This window comes from Pollicipes pollicipes, unplaced genomic scaffold, assembly GCF_011947565.3.
Source record: "Pollicipes pollicipes isolate AB1234 unplaced genomic scaffold, Ppol_2.1 Scaffold_7261;HRSCAF=8764_pilon_pilon_pilon, whole genome shotgun sequence".
Taxonomy (NCBI): domain Eukaryota; kingdom Metazoa; phylum Arthropoda; class Thecostraca; order Pollicipedomorpha; family Pollicipedidae; genus Pollicipes; species Pollicipes pollicipes.
The window spans coordinates 40,826,364-40,844,608 of record NW_023597054.1 but is presented as its reverse complement, the minus strand read 5'-3'; the positions used below and the strand labels follow the sequence as shown (position 1 = coordinate 40,844,608).

The window sequence follows — 18,245 nt, the reverse complement described above, 5'->3', positions numbered from 1 at the left end:
TAAAATACTCACAGAGCTTTTCTTTCCTACTTAAAAATGGTCCACAATGGTGCTCATGGCCCCCCAATCCTTGAATGAAATGATCCTCAGCGCCCACCTTGCTCGACATAACACCGCTGTGAACAAAAATGGCGCGGCTAGTATTCAGCACCCTCGACCGATCCATGCCGGTCCCACCCCGGCATTATTCTGGAATTTGGCTGAGCTAAGGTGTCGATTAAAGAAAAGGAATGTCTGAAAACAGTATCATGTTGTATGATAAGTTCAATGATTTCAATCAACGTTGTTTAGCTGTTGGATGCTACTGGAATGGCATGCAACCAGTCGTTTCCTTGCCAAAGTGTTGGGTCCATACAAAAGCTTTGTGAAAACCTCGAACAAATTTTGCATCGCATAACTCCTTCGTAAAAACGGCAATTACATAATTTCTGACATACCACACGGACATCCGCAGCTTAGACTTATCTAGTACTATACGACTAGCATAACTTGCCTTTAAGCCCGAATACGATATTTAGTGACCTTGAGTTCGATTACCGGCCGGTCTGAATTTTTGTCCATTCCGAGTTTGACCGTCGAAAAAACGTTCTCGCACTTTGCGCTTCAAAATTTAACTTTCAGTTTAGGATGTCCCCCAAGACTGCAGTTTGACCCCTCTAATCCTGATTCCCCTCCACCACCTCGTCCCCACCAGCCAATCTCGGAGACCTAGTTACACTGATGATAACAACGACGCAAAACTCCTGCATCTCACCGCCGGAGACGTGTGTTGACGGCACGGCGCGGGGCCGCAGGGCCATCAGCTTCGGAGGCGTATGGGGTCGTGCGGAGACTGACCGGACGTGTGTTGACGGCACGGCGCGGGGCCTCAGGGCCATCAGCGTCGGAGGCGTACGGGGTCGAGCGGAGACTGACCGGGCGCGCCGACCCTCGGCCGGTGACCAGCGACGCGGCGTCGCGGGTCTGCCTGCTGTACGGCCCCCAAGGTCAGCTGTGGGAGAGCCTGCTCAGAGACGAGCTGCAGAACGGTGCCGTCAGCCGGGTCGAGGTCACCAGCTACGGCATGGACCAGCTGCTGCCCCGGACCGACCCGGACGTCATCCAAGACATGGTCAGCTCACATCTGCAGGTACAGTCCCTCAGCTCTTGTTTGCCCATGGCCTCGCCGACGTAGCTCGCACCTGCTGATACTCGCATCTTGCTCTTCTACTTCACTCTCCACACTTGCAATGAATGCCATAAGATCCTAGCTCTAACCTGCCGGTTCTTTCTCCCAGAACACATCTGCGCTTATGATCTTTCACCTTTTACCAGCTGGTATGTATCCTTTTCTAGGCACGCAGCTATAGTTTTCCGCCCTTCTTCTCCAGATAATATCGCCAATAGCCAACCCGTTCGAGCAATCGTGTAACTGACATTATTTGGCGAAATCTTCCGGAATACAACTCACTTGATGCACATCAGCTATCAAGTCACCATACTAATAGATGTGCTGTGTGTTGGGTGAGCGAAGTGATAACAGATGCGAGAGATATCGATCATCTTTATGTCGATAGTATAAAAACCGAAGATAATGAAGCCGAGGACCTTTGGTCTCACCAAGGCATCAGGATAGATTTAACGCGATAGGTCTGATCAATGAATCGAAACGTCTGGCTTTCTTTAAGATGCAATGAGTTAAGTTTTTGGGGTCTGTGATCAAAGTCTTATGTATATATAGCATATACACTACTGATATTCGTTTCGGTAAAGGCATGTTGCCGAAAGATCAGCGCACCTACATATTCTATGAGCAACCTTCAACTGTACCTGGAATACAAATAAATCACTAGCAATCCTGGTCACTGGCACAAGGGTAGCGCGAGCTTCCACCTGAACCACCTCATCGGCAAACCCAAGAACCTGCCGTGGACTGACCTCCCCACCAAGAGGAACGTCCCCGATATTCTCATCGACATCGACGAACATATGTTCAACGACATATATACGACTTACATTCGTCCTTTGTTTGATTATTGTAGCGTAGTATATGACAGAGTTTTGACAACTGGCGACTCCCTTAGACTTGACAGATTGCAGTACAGAGCAGCAAGACTTATCACCGATGCACTCTACAGAACGCACACTCGCGCACTGTTCGACGATTTGGGATGGAACACTCTGCAAGTCATGAAGAAACGTACACAAAATGACGCTGTTCCACACCGTTATCTTCAACCAGCTGCCAACAACAGCCAACAAACGTCACTACACTTATACGTGATACACGAGCACTTGGAGCAGGACGCCTACACGCAATACAATGACACCCACATTACCACCGAACAAAACCTCAACATACGAAAACTCCTACATTCCATTGACTACGACAAGATGCTACCAACTCCCGCCTGTTTTGTTCGTAACAGAAGCACTCAGCTTGTTGCATAAGCCGTGCTGTTCCCGTGTGCAAAAGTGGCTGGTTTCAATGAACTGGTTCAAAAATGGCAGGGTAGCTAACAATGCATGCATATTTAGTGGCTACCTGGAACTAATTACCGGGTAGCTTCCAGTGGCTACTGGAAGGCACCCGGTAATTATAATTGTATTTCTTTATAATATAAAGGAATACAATGTGTATAATAGTATACCTTTACATATTTGTATATATATATATATATATATATATATATATATAAAGGTAATTATATTCCAGTACACGACGAAGTTAAATTTGATGTCTACATCAGTATTCAGTCGGTTTTCTTAAATACCGATCTTTATTCTCAACTGCAATACTGCCGAACACCGTGCCAACAGAAACCTGTTTGAAATATGAATCAAAAAGGGATCAGCAATTCAACGACGAACGGAGCTTTGTTCACGTTCATGTCATGAGTGTTTCATTAGTGACTGACATTGACATCGGCATGAGTCAAGAATAAGATCAGCAGTCCGTCAGCTACGCTGCTTTTGTTAAGATTCATTGACTGTAGATAATCGTTAAGAGTTGAGGATGACGACAGGTCAGCTTAGCAAAGTGGCCATCGAAGAAGCTATCCCTTTCCATAATGCTACTTTGGCTTAGTTTTCTAAGATGACGGATTGTTGCAGATTTGCAGTTTGCAGGTTGCAAGTTGTACCCATCCAATCCATTGGCGTGACACAATCATACACACATGTGTCATGCGTTGAAACATTGACGTAGAGCATCTGAATTTCGGGAGTCAGGTAGCAATTCTCTCATCTCCGAGAAAAAATCCAGCAGAAACAGCCAGAAAACCAATCTAGACAACAAGCGTCACGAACGATGGTCACCAACAACAACAACATGGTCACCATCATGACCACCTTCTAGTGGTCATGATTTTGAAAGGAACTTGCAGTACACATAACTATCGAGGCTCTGTCGCGTGCTCGGTCGTTTCGCAGAGAGGTACATGAATCACATGTTCGCCAGCACAGCAGACGACTTTTCCTATCCACAAACATCGAACTCCTGACGTGCGGCGGCCGTTTGTGAGAGCACGAATTACCAAGCAAACTGCGGTATGCTTTGAGTTAGAACGGGTTGACTCCGAGGACCAGGGATGGTAAAAGTGTACCCTTCGCCGCCGACCAAATTTTTGGAGGAGAAATTGTTGTCAGTAGCGTATTGCAATGCCATATGAAAAAGGTTATTAAAACCATGCCCAGTAGCGTCATCAAAAATCAGCCTATCACCGAAAGGCTCCTCCATCATTGCAATTTTCAATTTCATGCACATAACCGAAACGTTCAGTCATACACTGCTCTTGAACAAATGTCAGGATAAGTGCTGGTGCTAGGAAAGCGTGCGCACCTGCCCTAGACTGATGATATAGCCCAATCACGACGGGAGTTTTCTTCCACACTCGGAATTTTACGGCGCCTCACGTTTTAACTCGATCTACGGCTGAATTTACTTCCCTCAACCGCAAAAAAACAACAAAGGACCACGATAGCCAGGGCAGCAGAATGCGTGGCAGATTCCGAACTAGTAGCAAACAGGACTGGAAATGACGTCAAATGCCATGCCCCGTTATGAAAATCACACTTGCGCTTCGACCCCCATCACAGTCCTCATCAAACTATCTACCATACCTTAGGCACGCTCCAAGCCTGGCGCGACATTTTTTTGAATCGTGGGCGCCTCTTGCCATGCCCCAACAAAACATTGTATCGAAATTTGTCGATTACTTCACATCAGGCGAACAGTTCATTCTGAACCAGCTACTCGCCCTGACAAAAGGGGGTGGGGGGCAATGTGACGCCCCCCACCCATACGGCTTTATGAAGATATCAATGCGGCATATTGTACAGTCTTGCTCAAATCTTTGGTAGCCTCTGGGGCATCCATTGCACGCGTGTTGACACCAAACAAGTGCCCCTAGGTATTCTGGTTTCAGAGAAGCGATGTTTTTTACAACCAGTGCAAGACGATTCAAGGCCGGCGAGTGCGGCGGGGGGGGGGGGGGGCAAGCCACGATTCTGCGGACCGCGCGCGGAGGGCTGGCACTATTACATGAACGAATCCCTACATTATAATAGAGGCTCTAAACAGATAAAACTACATGCGATTGTACTCATAATTAAACATGTGGCACGCCTCGTTATGTTCCATGTCACTTCACTGCATGGTTTCGTATATATGAACATGCAGAGCTGATGTTTGGTTTTCAGGAAAATTTGACCTTCGACTTGGTCTTGTTGGGTCTGTTAACAACAGGAGACTTATTACCAATCGCGATATCTTGCTAAAGACAGTTCACCGTTTGCTGACTTTTTTGCGAGGCCTTACCTTTCTAAGTTTGCAAACGTCGAAGGATAACCCCCGTCCCCCCCCCCCCCCCGCCACCAATCCGCGTTTCAAAAGCCCGTGAATCAAGGTAAAGGCTCAAATTATTGGCTACCAGCCTTTTTATGTATTTTATATATGCCGGTGTAAAAATATGCATTTAAAGATAGGTTAGGGAGTAGTGAAAAATTATGCAATGCAACCCCAAAATATGGATGTCTTCCAGATTAGCACACTTATTCACAAACTTAGGGGAATGGTTAGAGCCCTGAATTGAATAAGAAGTAGGAATACCCCTGATTTGAAGATCTATATGACTGATAACCATTCTCACTCAGGACAAGCACAAAAATGGCATAAATCTGTGGTCTAGAACCATTATCACGTCCTGTTATTCTCCTTCATTAGAAGTGCCTTCATGTGAAGGGAAAGAGGCTTCAACATAAAATCTACGGTTGTTCGAAAGGGGAAAATGCTGGCAGGTTGTGACTGCTTCGGTGAGTTAACAGCTTTTGGGGTGTCATGAAAAGGTGGTTTGGATAATTACAGGTCAATTTCTACTTTGATCGGATCCCAACGCCGACATACTGTCAATACCTCTCGTCGCTGGGGGCAGTATGCTGGATCACGGCACAGTCAACGAAGTAAACAACGCCAGAAATTAAACCCTCGGCAGGTATTCATGATGCTGCAATGCGAATGCCACTTGCAAAGTTGCAGCACACTGAAAGTCACCGCCCAACTCATATCAGTCGCATGGCAACAGTTGAAACACGTCTTTGCGGCCAGATGAATCCCCATATCTAGATCTTTTTTTCAGTTCTTTATACCGTCTAGTTTGGGATACTGAGAGTCGGCTGTTTAAAACAGCAAATCGGCCGGCCGCCCGGGCGATTGGAAATAAATAAAAATGGTCTGTCACCGACCTGTCAGCGAGTCGGCCGACCAACTAAAAATCATAGGATACTTTTGTCGCCGGGCTAGAATGAAGCCTAGGAACGATACCAGGGTGCCGTAGAGTACGGTAAAGAGTTTTTACAGAAACGTTTGCTTGTGTTGTGCGACAAAATGCATTACCATGGAGGCATAATATCTATATATGGAGACCTCATATTATGTTTGGCATAGTGTGCTGTATTTTTCCGTCTTGGCTGTCACCAAAATTTATTGTCCAAATGCATGTTTGGCACCAATCTTCACGTGAGGTGATGCATTTTTGTCCCCGACCTCATCCACCGAATCGACAGGTTTGACCACCCCTGACGACGATATACGAAAAGCGACATGGAGACGGCAAAAGGTGATTTGACTTTGCCTTGCCCAACGTGCCATGTCGACCATACCAGAGAGGGTAAAAACTCCGCGTGGAAGTTTCAGCTTCGGTATGTAACTGCTGTCCCATCTTTATAATAAATTGCTTTATGTAGCGCACCATGCGTGGAATCAGCCATGGCAGACAAACCACCCGTCGCACATCGCGAAAGGCGGGGGAAAATGGCAAAGGTGAATACCTAATCCTTATCCGGTGCGGCCGATTGGAGGACGCCGATAATTCCCTGATTGCGACGCCCCATTGTGGCACTGTCCGTTCGAATCAATGTTGCATTTTCAGCATAAGTGAGAATGCTCACTGCAGGGGCGGGGGCAAAAAATGAAGTGCAAAGCTATGGAGGAACAATCGCCAAGGTGTCATAGCCAATCATAAATTTCGTTTCCAAGATGACTTGAGTGAGAAACGTACGTAGTACATTATTGTCGTAAGAATATGTGCCGTACAATTTATAGCATGTCATGATAGCTAAGAATTTGTATCTTCAAATTATCGTAAACTAGAGCAGAGTATTGCGAAAAAGGGCTCCAGTGGTGCTTTTCTTCTCTAGGTGGTCATAATGACACCGGATCTCTTGCACATGATCGAGGCAGAACCTCAAATGGGTCGCCTGTTCCTCCGAGACCGCACGATGTGCCTCCTTGTGGGCGTCACCGAGGACCAGATTTACGACAGGAACGTGGAAGGTAACCGCACGCCAGTATTCTAGACAATGCATGATGTTCGATCAAACAATTTAGTATGCTGTGGACCACATTACATAATCCCTGCAATTGCTGCAGCTGTGTGTTTCTGCCATCACTGAAATGAATACTATCTATAACAGCTCTCCCATACGCATGGAACACTCCTTTTTCGCTGAAAACATCGCACAGTGCACCGTGTTGAATGGGTGTGAATGAGGGTTTTCAGTAAGGCCCGAAGTTTTTTCTTCTTTGGCTGTTGATTAATTTGCATTAATTGCGTCAATCCTTCGCTATTAGGTAAATTTCTGATGCTACTGATGCTTCTGATGCTAGCTACTAATTGAAGCGGTGTATCTCAGGTCTGCAGTCGTTTCCAGCGTGGACAAAGCACACGGCAAGAAATGAAGATTGGGACTGTTTTTCACGCTTCATTTCCACTGCATATGCAAGTCTGAACGACATCCAGCAACATACAGAACAATGTATGAAGCAAAGGTTTTCGGTCGCCACAGGAAGAGACGATGAAGTGAGTACAATACAAATATCTAACAGCATGACCACTCGGCTCTCGGCTAGCTCAGCCGCTCGCAACTAACCCAGCTGCTCGATAACATATGAAATGTGAATGAAGCGGCTGCGACCACTCACGACTGGCGCACAATAGTTGACGATATTCTGCACGCGGGCGATCAGTGTCACATCACACGGTACGTACAGGCTCTTTAAGGTAAAGGCTATGGTGTAGCTTCCCATTCAGTTGGAGTTCTAGTCCCCCACTCCCAATCCAACTTTTAGAAAAGTGGGGTAAATTTGCGGAGAAACCCATTTTGGCGTATTTCGAGGCGAGATGCTACGCTAGATGTTAGACATTAGGTTCCACGCTGATCTCCGTTTCACTTTTCCGTTTTCCGTGTGTTCCGTTGTATCCGTTTAAATATTCGCCTAGTTCGCAGACAATCTATTCATTAGCGCTTCCATTTGTGTGTAGTTGTGCCGGTGTGCGCGGCGATAGCCTGCTGTCCATGTCCTGTACGGGCAGGCGTTTTGTCTGAGATAAATGCATCTGGACAGCTGGGTTGTCTCTTCCGCTGGCATCATGTGTCGTGTCGATAGGCGGCCTTTCACTACCGGCTATGTTTGATCAGCAGACGCCGGTATTCACTTTTGGTCCTCCGCGTGGGCCAGGTTTGACTGGCACCTGTTGTGAGTTATGGCCAGGCTCCAGCGTGATCAGCGCTGTCCTCTGTTGTGTGCTGCCGTCAGGGCGGTGTGGTGGTCTACATTCTGCTGAGTGAGCAGCTGCACGGCACGGACCAGGAGCTGACGGCCTGTCTGCACGGCGATCCCGCCCGCCTGCCCGTTACCCGGCTCAACATGGCCAGAATGAAGAACCCCTACACCGCTCACTTTGCCCTGACAGGTGATTCACTTCGGGCGGGATGATGGGCATGTTCTCCCCCCCCCCCCCCTCCCCCACAGCCAACCCGTCAATTTGACGAGGCGCGTGCCTTCTGAGACGTGCGTCGCTCGGAAATGCATAATAATTTATCGCTTAACGCCGAAAGCTGCGCTCCATGGAGAGAGCAGTAGTCCAGATCTTTCACTAGGTGTGTATGCTTATTTCTGATTCCCTGCTGCTTTATCAATCTGCACAAATCCTTCCAAAATTGTCCCTGTCTCCACCGGTTATCGATAATCATCATTAGTGCACCTACCAGTCTAATGAGCCCGTGGGCAGGTAGACCAGCCCTTCTGGCCCTGATTTGAACGCCCTTTTTGAAAAGTAATCAAGAGCTGAAAACCCGCTACCAAGGTAACGGAGTTACAAAGGGCCGCCCATATACAGCCTTACGCAAAACCAAACACCCTCTGTAGGTGTTGACTGTCGAGGATAAGGAAACACGAAGTCTAGCGAATGTGCAGGAGAGTGGCCTCACAAAGACCAAACAGCCATGGTCCCATGCCATCCACCTTCTTCTTTCCCCACCCTCTTTTCTTTATTGAATGAACCTACAGCACACCATCTCACCGCAAGCGTGCCGCAGCAGCGGAGACGTGGCCAAGGGCGGGGTGTAGGGGAAGGGTATGTGAGGATGGCGGGGGGAAGGAGGAATGCGCGCTAAGACAAGATATTTATTTTACAGGAATTCGGTGAAAATTTGCAGTGCGGAGAAACTTTGAAGTTGACCCCCGTCGCTCAATCGACCATTGGCTGCCCCGATGATATTGCATTACAGTTGTGTCCACCCCGTAGCTGGATCGGTAAGAGTTCGTGACTCCCATCCCAACCACGCAGTGGCAGGGTAGCTGGGCTTGTGCCGCTTTGTCGTTTGCTATATGTCCTTGGCTGTGACGGCCTGTGGCTGGTGTGTAAAGTGACGAGAAAACCAGAACTTTACATAGTTTTAAGCTGTTTAAATACACACATAGACCATTTTTAAGCTGACTGGGTTTACATTGGGACGGTTTAAAAATGACATCTTAATTCTGTCATACGGCTGAGTATGACACGTTTCCGTCTAAACTTTGCTGTACTTAAGTGGGGCTTTCGAGGCCTCTTCATTGGTTCATCGTCAGTTATGATAGTTCATTGGATGAATTCAGCGTTATGGGTAAAATAGATGTTTGAAGGCGAACAGGCCATTTAGCTGAATCTGAAAATTGTGATGAAATCTGACGAAACATGTCGCAAAATTATGTACGTGGAAGATAGATACCAGCAGTGCCCCAAATACACCCTCGTATATCTATGAGGACGAATGGAATGCCTATGTGATTCAAACTTGACCAGTGTAGGTGATGCTGAAATGTCAGTTGGCTACGCGTCAAATGCGCGCAAAAGCTGTTATACTACAGATTAACGGGAATGCTTCACAGTTGAAGTTATTAAAGCAAGCACCAGATATGACGAAACAAGCTCATTTATCACTGTTTGCATACTTTTGAAGTGGAAAAACTGCCTCTAGATCTAGAATTGTGTTGTCCTCTAGACAGTGCAATTCTCTGCTTCGTAATGCTCCTCAATGCGCGACGTTATCATGGCGCCAATACGCCATGATTACGCCGTCGTAACTTGAACAACATTGATTGAGAGCGAATGGACGGCCGCTACATCCGGAAATCATGATAACAAACGCCGAATATAAACGCCCCGGTAAGTATGTTTTTATTGGCCCTGACCACCGCGTGGCTTATTGAATGGCAGGATTTGAACGACGATCCATGACGTCACGAATGCCAAGGTGACCTTGAAATACTCTCCTCGGAAGGCTCTCCCCATTTTCGCTGGCACGCAGCTCAGAAACTAAAAGGTCTTAGGTCTTAAGAAGGGCAGGGTTGTAAACAGCGCCGAAAGGTCTTCAAGATGGCTGTTTCAGTTCAAAACCGCATATAAATGTAGGACACTCTTAAGTGTAAGCCGGGGAAGTTAAGAGAGTGCACAAATATGGAAAGCCCTCCGGTGGGCTCACATTATACCCTACCTCCCTAAAAACGTTGTCTTTGTAAATTCGTCTAACAGGCTCATCTTGAACTATGCTGTTTTCACATTTCGATGCCCTTTTCGACCAGTCTGATTAGAAACTCTCTGATGATGAAAAGCCGAGCACAACTGCAGAGCGTCTTTTAAACTTGGAGCAATACAAACATGACAACGTGCAGTATGAAAGGCGAAAAAGCATTTGCAAAAACTGTTATATAATATCAGGGACATGGCATGACAAAGAAAGATGGGCTTTTCACTCTGCCATTGTTAGACGGGGGCATAATTTAGTCCTGATTTCAAATGCACGAAAACTGGAATAAATGAGAACGAATTCAATCGCTTTTTTCAGGGCTTTCAAAGTAGCTCATAAATGCTACCCCTGAAGTGATGCAAAAGTTGCAGTTCATGTTTCCCAAATGCCCTCATTGCAGCGCTGCATTACTGAATATTAATCCACAAACGGTCCAGTGGGCCGGGGCAGGTCATGTGCCGCCCGGCCGGGTTCACCCGGCCGGGGTGTCCCTGGAGTGCCAGTGTTTGACAACTAGGCGCTAGTGAAGTGCGGCGCCGGTCTGGGGCAGTCCTTGTGGTGTCGGGACGTCTGGCTGAGCGCCAGCGTTTTGCAACGACGGCAGAAGTGAAGCAACAGCCGGCGTGAGTGTGCGCCTCATGATGTAAGCAGTGCTTTATGCCCTTTTATTTCAATTTCGAAAGAGTCCGCTTAGCTTCTGTTCGTCTTTTGGAGCATACCGTGGGCAACTTATTTGTCGACGCGAAAAATTCCGGTTAGATATGCCTGTGGTAAGCTATGATTATATGTAGATGTCAGAGAGCCAGACACTTATCGAGCCTGAGATTGGACATCAATTAACTACAAAATGACATTTGCTCCAACCCCTTTAATCTGTCGGCAAAACGGCCGCTGTCCGGGACTGCAGCGAACAAGATCGGTTTAATCCATGGCCAGTACTGTGGCCAAGCCGGACTTTACGGACATGGAGACGAGGCTTGGCTTGTTTGTAGGGCGAAAGAGATCAAGCTGAAAGATTCTAAAAGCGATAGGTCCTGCAAAAACCGTGCTCGCCGCTAAAAGCGTTTTCACTTTGTAGTGTCATACTTTACCATTAATGTCGTGTAATTAGTTTCACGAGTAAGCTTGTCTTTATAATGCAGTAATTCAGCAAAGTTTTGGTGTAAGCAATGGCCCAACAGTGAATACCATATGACAGCGATTTCATTGCGGTAGTGCTTTTTGCTCATGGTAGCCGTCTCGACCAATAATGCCAGCCGTTTTGATGCTGGTATTATTGGTCGGGACCGAAAACCATGAAATGCTGTAAGATCTATCAAAATCGATAAACGGAAGCAACCTCGCTCAGTCGCCGTGTGCTTATTCGTCGTTCACCTCTCCGTGCTCTGTGACTTCGTCCCATTGGACCAGCTTTGCAAACGTAAAATGGCGAGCAGATACATAATAACCAAACACTACTGCTTTCGAAAAGAGATTCATTCGCTACGTCGATAGACCTGGCAACAAACAATGCTTTCGTTTACTCTAGTTTCCGTGCATTCCAAAATTGGTACCAAATTAAGCCCCGGCCTAATAATGCTAGCGTGAACAGCGCCGCAGGATGCCATGTGGTACGCAATGAGCGTGATACTGGATGATGTGATCAGGTACCTGTACTAACAGTTCAGGGATATTTGTTATTGCTTCCCCGGACCAATGGTTCTTTATTTTGTACTTATGCACTGGAGGAAGGGAGGATGGGGGTGGGGTGGGGCTGAGAAGAAGATTGGCATGTGAGTACGAATCGGTAAACGTACATAAAGTGACGCCTCTTGCCTCCATCCTGCTTATAGGTTTAAACAACGTCCTTTCGTTACCGGCAATGTCCTTATTAAACCAATATTTTTACCGCATAGTGTGTTTAGCTGAACCGTAAATATATTGCAATTATCGATATCTAGTAACGAAGGTATCCAGTAATTAGCGACATGTGTTTATCAGAATCTCCGAATGCGCGGAATGCGTTTATTTGTCAGTACATTGTGCTGATTTACTTTCATCATAAACATTAAAGGCGATCGACATACGCTGCTGCACTTTTTGTGGTCATGTGAATGGTGACTGCACTCCTCACAGCATGCAGTCGTGGTGTGTTTCAGATGAAGAGTTCCGGGGGCTATCAGGTGTTGAAATTATGCACAAGGGGCAATCGTGGGGGATGCAGCCCGTCCATCGTCCGAGCGAACTGGAGGCGGACGCCAGCTTTTTGGACACTCTCACCTCACCGATAGAGTTCCTCTGTCAGGTATGTCATGCACAAATATTCCGCAGCGGGTGGACGGTAGCTGCTCATTTTGCCACTCAGCAAATTCTGCAGTAGGCTACAATTTCAGAAGCTAGGAATGTGCGGTGGATTTTAGAGCCCTCAGCCGCTCCATGCATAGTTGATTGTGGCTTGAAACTGTTTTTGTGAGGTGTCAATTTTGTGTCAATCATTCTTCTGTTTCCTCGTTGTGTCAATCATTTATAAAACCGTTATTCACCTATTTTCCAGCATTCGTTTTGTCCGTTCAAAGCAATAATCTGCTTCTACCAATTTATGCGCCAATGTATAGTTCATTCACTTGTATCGGCTCAGTTTGTATTGACCTTGCTGTAACAGATACTATTTTTCGCAAAAGGGCACAAAACAAACCCAAAACGAAGTACGAGGAAAGGAATGCATCATGTCCGGGGCGAATCTAGCCTTTTCGTTTGACGGAGGGGGGGGGAGGGGGCAAACAGAAGCTGAAACGAGCGGCTCTCAACCACCCTGGGAAAATTCTAAAGAACTTTACTGGGAGGCAAATCCAGCATGCGACTATGCGGAGATGGTTGTAATATTTTGCTAGACCCGTTGAGAGCCTGCTCTTCATGCGTGGAGTCTTTCGGAGAAAAGCAAATGTCCAGCTGCCGTTTATGCTATATTCCCTCCAGCTGCATACTTTTGTCTTTGTGCTTTCGACCCATCCACACCATTCAGATAACAGACAATACACCTTCCTAACGTTATTTGCGCGACTTAGCATCGCTTGCATCGGAAATATAAAATTACATGAACGGTAAGGTATATTTGGCAACTAAGGAGGTATTTGCATTCCCCCCACTCATATGTTCAAATATTGCTTGCGAACATTGACGCCTCTGCGACTGAAGACAGCCCCCTGCAATACGCCAGAACAGTATCGCGGAAAACTGCAACAAACTTCAAATGGTGCGGAAATGCATTGCTCAGATCAAAAGTGAACGAAATCAGACTAGTGTTTCGGAAGAATTCGGACGGGATGTCAGTTTCACGGAAAAAATAATTGCCCGGTATATCGTCCTTAGGAGAGAGATCGAGTTGTGATGTGTACACGGCTGAAAGCCAAACATTGTCCATCCGTTCTCAGGACTCACCAATGCCTGACGAAAGCCGGCGACTCAACAAACCGGCCGTTTTGTACGAACCCATACGTCAGACGTGGACGATAGTTCGAACAATTATGGCATCCGAAACCAAGAATGCTAGTTGCAGACACTATTTTCATCATTGTGCATCACCCATCCAAAAGTGTGCAAAATCGGCCAGTGCTAAGCGAAATTAATTTTCCGGTTTGCAAACATGCTGATAAAAAGTACAAAATGCGCTTTTTCCAACCTTGATATGGTTGTTTCTGCTCAGTTTTGGGAGGGGAAAAACATAAAAACATAGTTATGCCCGCATCGTTTTTTTTCAGGCAAGAGGTCAACGGTTTTTGCTCATTTTGCCCTTTCCCTGTAACTGCTCATGTTGGTCTATGCCCCGACACCGTTCTCACTCCTCGCACACCAGCGAAGGACGCAACATCACCGTGGCTGGTGAGGGCAAAGTCTTACAAAAATTGTGATCGAAGTTGTGTATTTCTATTGCTAAAAGCGGTGCGCTATGTAGTTCTGTCGGCGAGCAGAACGCTGCAACTGGCAACTGACAGCCTATGCCAATTTTTCAGCTGACGGTTACGCCGACAGGAAGCACCATTCTTCGGAAGCTGCGACTCACAATTCTTGCACGCTTTCAAACAGCTCTCAACACGCGCTCGGTGGTGGTAGCTGAGGGTATTTTTACCCCGTAAGATTTTCTAGAATGCCTTCCCAACGGTTCGGCGCGGCGGCGACAAGCCTCGTGAGCGTATAAAAAGTTAAATAGTCGATCAGTTGGTGTAACAATGCATGTGAATATAAACAGGCCACATATCTGCAAAAGATCAAAGTTAGGCCATGAATGCCAGCAAAGGAAGTTCGTAGGGACTTTTTAAAGCTAATGTGACAGCAGAGTGTTAGACAAAGTAATGCATCTCTGGGGCTGTTTTTAAGCACCTAAGAAATTTACTTTAAAATCGGAACTTGTTTCACTGATCTTGTTGTGATCAGATCACGTGCAGATCGAGACAGGACAACTCTTTCACCTGCAAACTTGCCTTCTTGGATAATTCTACCTCAGTTCTAAATATTTGACTTAAAAGGGCGTCAGCATATTTCTTCTTTTGAATCCATGCAGAGAAGGGAGGTCGTAGACATAAAACGACCCGGTCATCCCGGCCTAGGGTAGCTGTTAACGCCAATTTCACATTCGAATGTCAAAATGACAGGAAGGTTTTTGATTATTTTGATTTTATGAAGGTCAGATAGGGATATTGACCTGATATCATCCGAACGATATTTTTTAAAAGAAAGTATCTCAAGGTTAGGGCCGGGTTCGTGAGGAGGTCTGAGGGCACTTTGACGCTTATCTCGAGTTCGACGTTGTTTCATTTTATTCGACACGTAGCCCGAAGGTAAGGGCCTGGAGATCCTTAAATGTGGCACAAATGAGTTCGCACAGAGTCTTACCTACCCGGCTAATTTGGCATCTAGTCTCACGTTTTTATATCCCGGTGGGAGGGCGGGGGGGGGGGGCAAATGGACTCCTCCAAATATGAGCGCGTCGTATTCGACCGACCACCCAGGCGCGTGTTAAACAGGGCGAAGTTATTGAACGTTTTGGAGTGTTTTATTTAGCCCGTCCGATAAACCCGTTAAGCAGACAATTTTCATAATGCAAAAATTAGCTGGAGTGCTGCTCGAAGCCTGGTCAAGATCCGAACAACGTGCGGTTCGGTCGCAGCCACACGGCGTAATCACTATTTTCGTAACACGACGTTATCACTAATCACTAATTTATTTCTGATGCAAGCGCCCGCAAACTCTCGCCAACGGATAAAGCGGAAACTGACTGCCAAGGCTATGCGAAGGTGGCATCCAGAAACCACGCTAAAGTTGCTTGAGCTCAGAGTTCTTCGATCAATACGGACGCCAGATGTCGTTTGAAAACAGCTCATGGCCTTTTTACACACCTATCTCGATATCCTACAGGCCCTTGGCATCGAACCAGGCGCAAAAGATGAGCTTGACTGCATTTTAGAAGACACATTCAGAAAGAACTGTCCACCGGGGATCGAGCACCTATGCTTCACTACCAACTTAGCCAATATTGAGCAGGGTACGTATTCTTTCTGCTTTAGAGGCTCATCTCACCGAAAGTGCACGAGCGCTTCCCATGACATCGACTCATTTAGCCACTCAGCTTAGCAACGGAAGACGCATCAAAATGAAACTTCTTCTGCTTGAATATGCACTGCCTCCAAACAGGGCTCCTTCCGCTTGAACGCGCAATGCCTTAGATAAATACAATGCCCTCGTAGATTAGAGAGCGCAAGAGGCCTGGTCTAATATGTCGGCAGGTGATCACATGATGATGTGCGGGCTCGTGTGCCTGCGCGCGTGCACGCGCGCGTCATGAGGGTTACTATTTTTGACTTCGATGCGGACGCAGCGTGTGCTGGAGTGACGTCGGTGGGGCGCGCGGTCGTGCTGCAGCGGACGCTGTGTGTCCGACGCTGCTGCACCTGGCCGCGGCGCACGGGCTGGGGCAGCTCTGCAGCCGGCTGGTGGACGCTCCCGGCGGCGAGAACGCGCTGGCGCTGCCCAACAGGGACGACCAGCGGCCGGCCGACCTGGCCGCTGCCGCCGGACACCAGCTGCTGGCCGACCAGCTGCGTCGCGCCATGGTGAGATGAAGGCATACAGCCGACACGCAGCACCTGAAGAGGCGTGACGTCACATGGAGAACAGCAGGACATGACGAGATGACGTCACCGTAGATGATGGGCATAGTTAGGCGGCGTCAAGGTGGGCATAGCGGGATATGGCAAGATGACGCCACATTGGGCAAGGCGGGGCATAGGACGGTGACGTAACATTGGTTATGGTGGAACATGGTGCGCTGAGATCACAGCAAATATGACGGACACTGGTAAGATGGCGTCAAACTGGCTGTGACGATTGGCGGGCATAAAATTGTGACGTCACAATGAGTTTGATGAAATACGCGACGTGACTCCAGGCTGGTGGCAGGCATGGCAAGATGCAGTCACAATGGGTGTGCTGTGACTGCGTTACACGTGCTGGTGCGGGGTCATGGCAATGCGCTAAGTATTGCACAACTGAGCATGGTGGGGGAATTGTTTGGGGTACAAAAGGCAGCGCCGTGCAGCTACACTAGGACAGTGATGCCAACGAGTGTGTCCGACAGGGGTAGTGCTTACATATGACAAAATGACACACCTTTCTTGATGTGGTATCGCAGAGCTAAAGCGAAGCATTCAATATGAATGTGTGAAGCCATCTATCTGTAATTGTATGAGCTTGAAAGAATAACCAAATGCCCCGCTTTGTCATTTCATCTTATGAACACGTTTTTCGATCCATCGGCATTTGACGAAAGAGAATAATGACTGAGCTTCCTTGTTAAGGTGATCACATTGTCATAAATGCTTCACGTAGACTGGAGTGTGGTACAGTCAGTTAAAATGTGCCCAAATGTTCCAGGAGTTGTCCAACCTCTCCAGCATCATCCCAAAAGTCGAGGAGTGGTCACAGATGACCGAGGAAGACTTGCACAACAGCTTGACTGGTACTTATATATGCCGTGCGGGGCGATGGCGCGCCGGAAGAATGCGATAAATTGTGGCTAGTATCGAACATAACATTTATGCAGCAGGTTTGACATTTGATGGTCATTATTGATGACAACACTGCCCATTCGTGCCTAAAAGAAAAAACAGAAGGGAATTTTCGAACCAAAGGCTTGGGAACGATATAGCGGCCGTGCGTGCTCGCATCTTACGTAAGCGTAACCCTGTCTGTGCCTGCCTAAGGGAGGGTTTTGAACTGCTGCGAGACATGGAAGACTGCTATTCGGCTACCTCTGTGTGGGACAACCATGTGATGCCTGAGACGTGGCTGTTTGCACACCTCCATGTGAAGCCAACATGTGGGACGTGAGAGATGGCTGTTTGCACACCTACTTGTGGAACAAGCATGCGAGACTTGAAAGTGGTTGTTCGCACACCTCTGTGTGGAACAAGCATGTGGGACATGAGAGATAGCTGTGCGCACATATTGATGCTCAGTAAAATTCGCAAAGCTTCAGAGCCAAGCTCCAAAGCCCAAGGTTTGCCATGTATTATAAGAAGCACGGTGTGGGCAACATATGTCCTTCACAAAATAGGTGTCAGCAATGTGCACTTACTCCCGCAGCTCACGACTGATAGTGAACACCCCATTCCAGAATACCTGAAACCTGACAGCCCGGGTCTCGAAGGCCAGGCACGAGAGGCCCCGGACTCGCCCCAGTACGACATAGCTGTCGACGACAGGAGGGCGGCGTGGGATTTCTCCGGTGCAGTATTGATCCCTATGTCTAGAATGTGGCTGTTTCCTTCTGCCTCTCGACCCTGGCCCTGCCGTCTCTTTTGCTGTCTTGATGTCTGGCTCGCTGCAACACTTTTGCCATCCGATATATCATAACTGAGTCAGTCTTGAAATTGCGAAAATTTGAA

General features: G+C 47.4%; 1 protein-coding gene across 1 annotated transcript in view; it reads left to right on the top strand.

Annotated features, from left to right (window-relative positions):
- stumps (DBB domain-containing protein stumps) overlaps positions 1-18,245 on the top strand; it is a 38,714-nt gene that overhangs the window by 5,826 nt on the left and 14,643 nt on the right. The window contains exons 2-8 of the mRNA XM_037235246.1: positions 873-1,129; positions 6,676-6,811; positions 7,171-7,337; positions 8,075-8,231; positions 12,465-12,610; positions 15,718-15,844; positions 16,222-16,352. Coding sequence (XP_037091141.1) covers positions 873-1,129; positions 6,676-6,811; positions 7,171-7,337; positions 8,075-8,231; positions 12,465-12,610; positions 15,718-15,844; positions 16,222-16,352 — 1,121 coding nt within the window. The remainder of the gene's footprint in view (positions 1-872; positions 1,130-6,675; positions 6,812-7,170; positions 7,338-8,074; positions 8,232-12,464; positions 12,611-15,717; positions 15,845-16,221; positions 16,353-18,245) is intronic.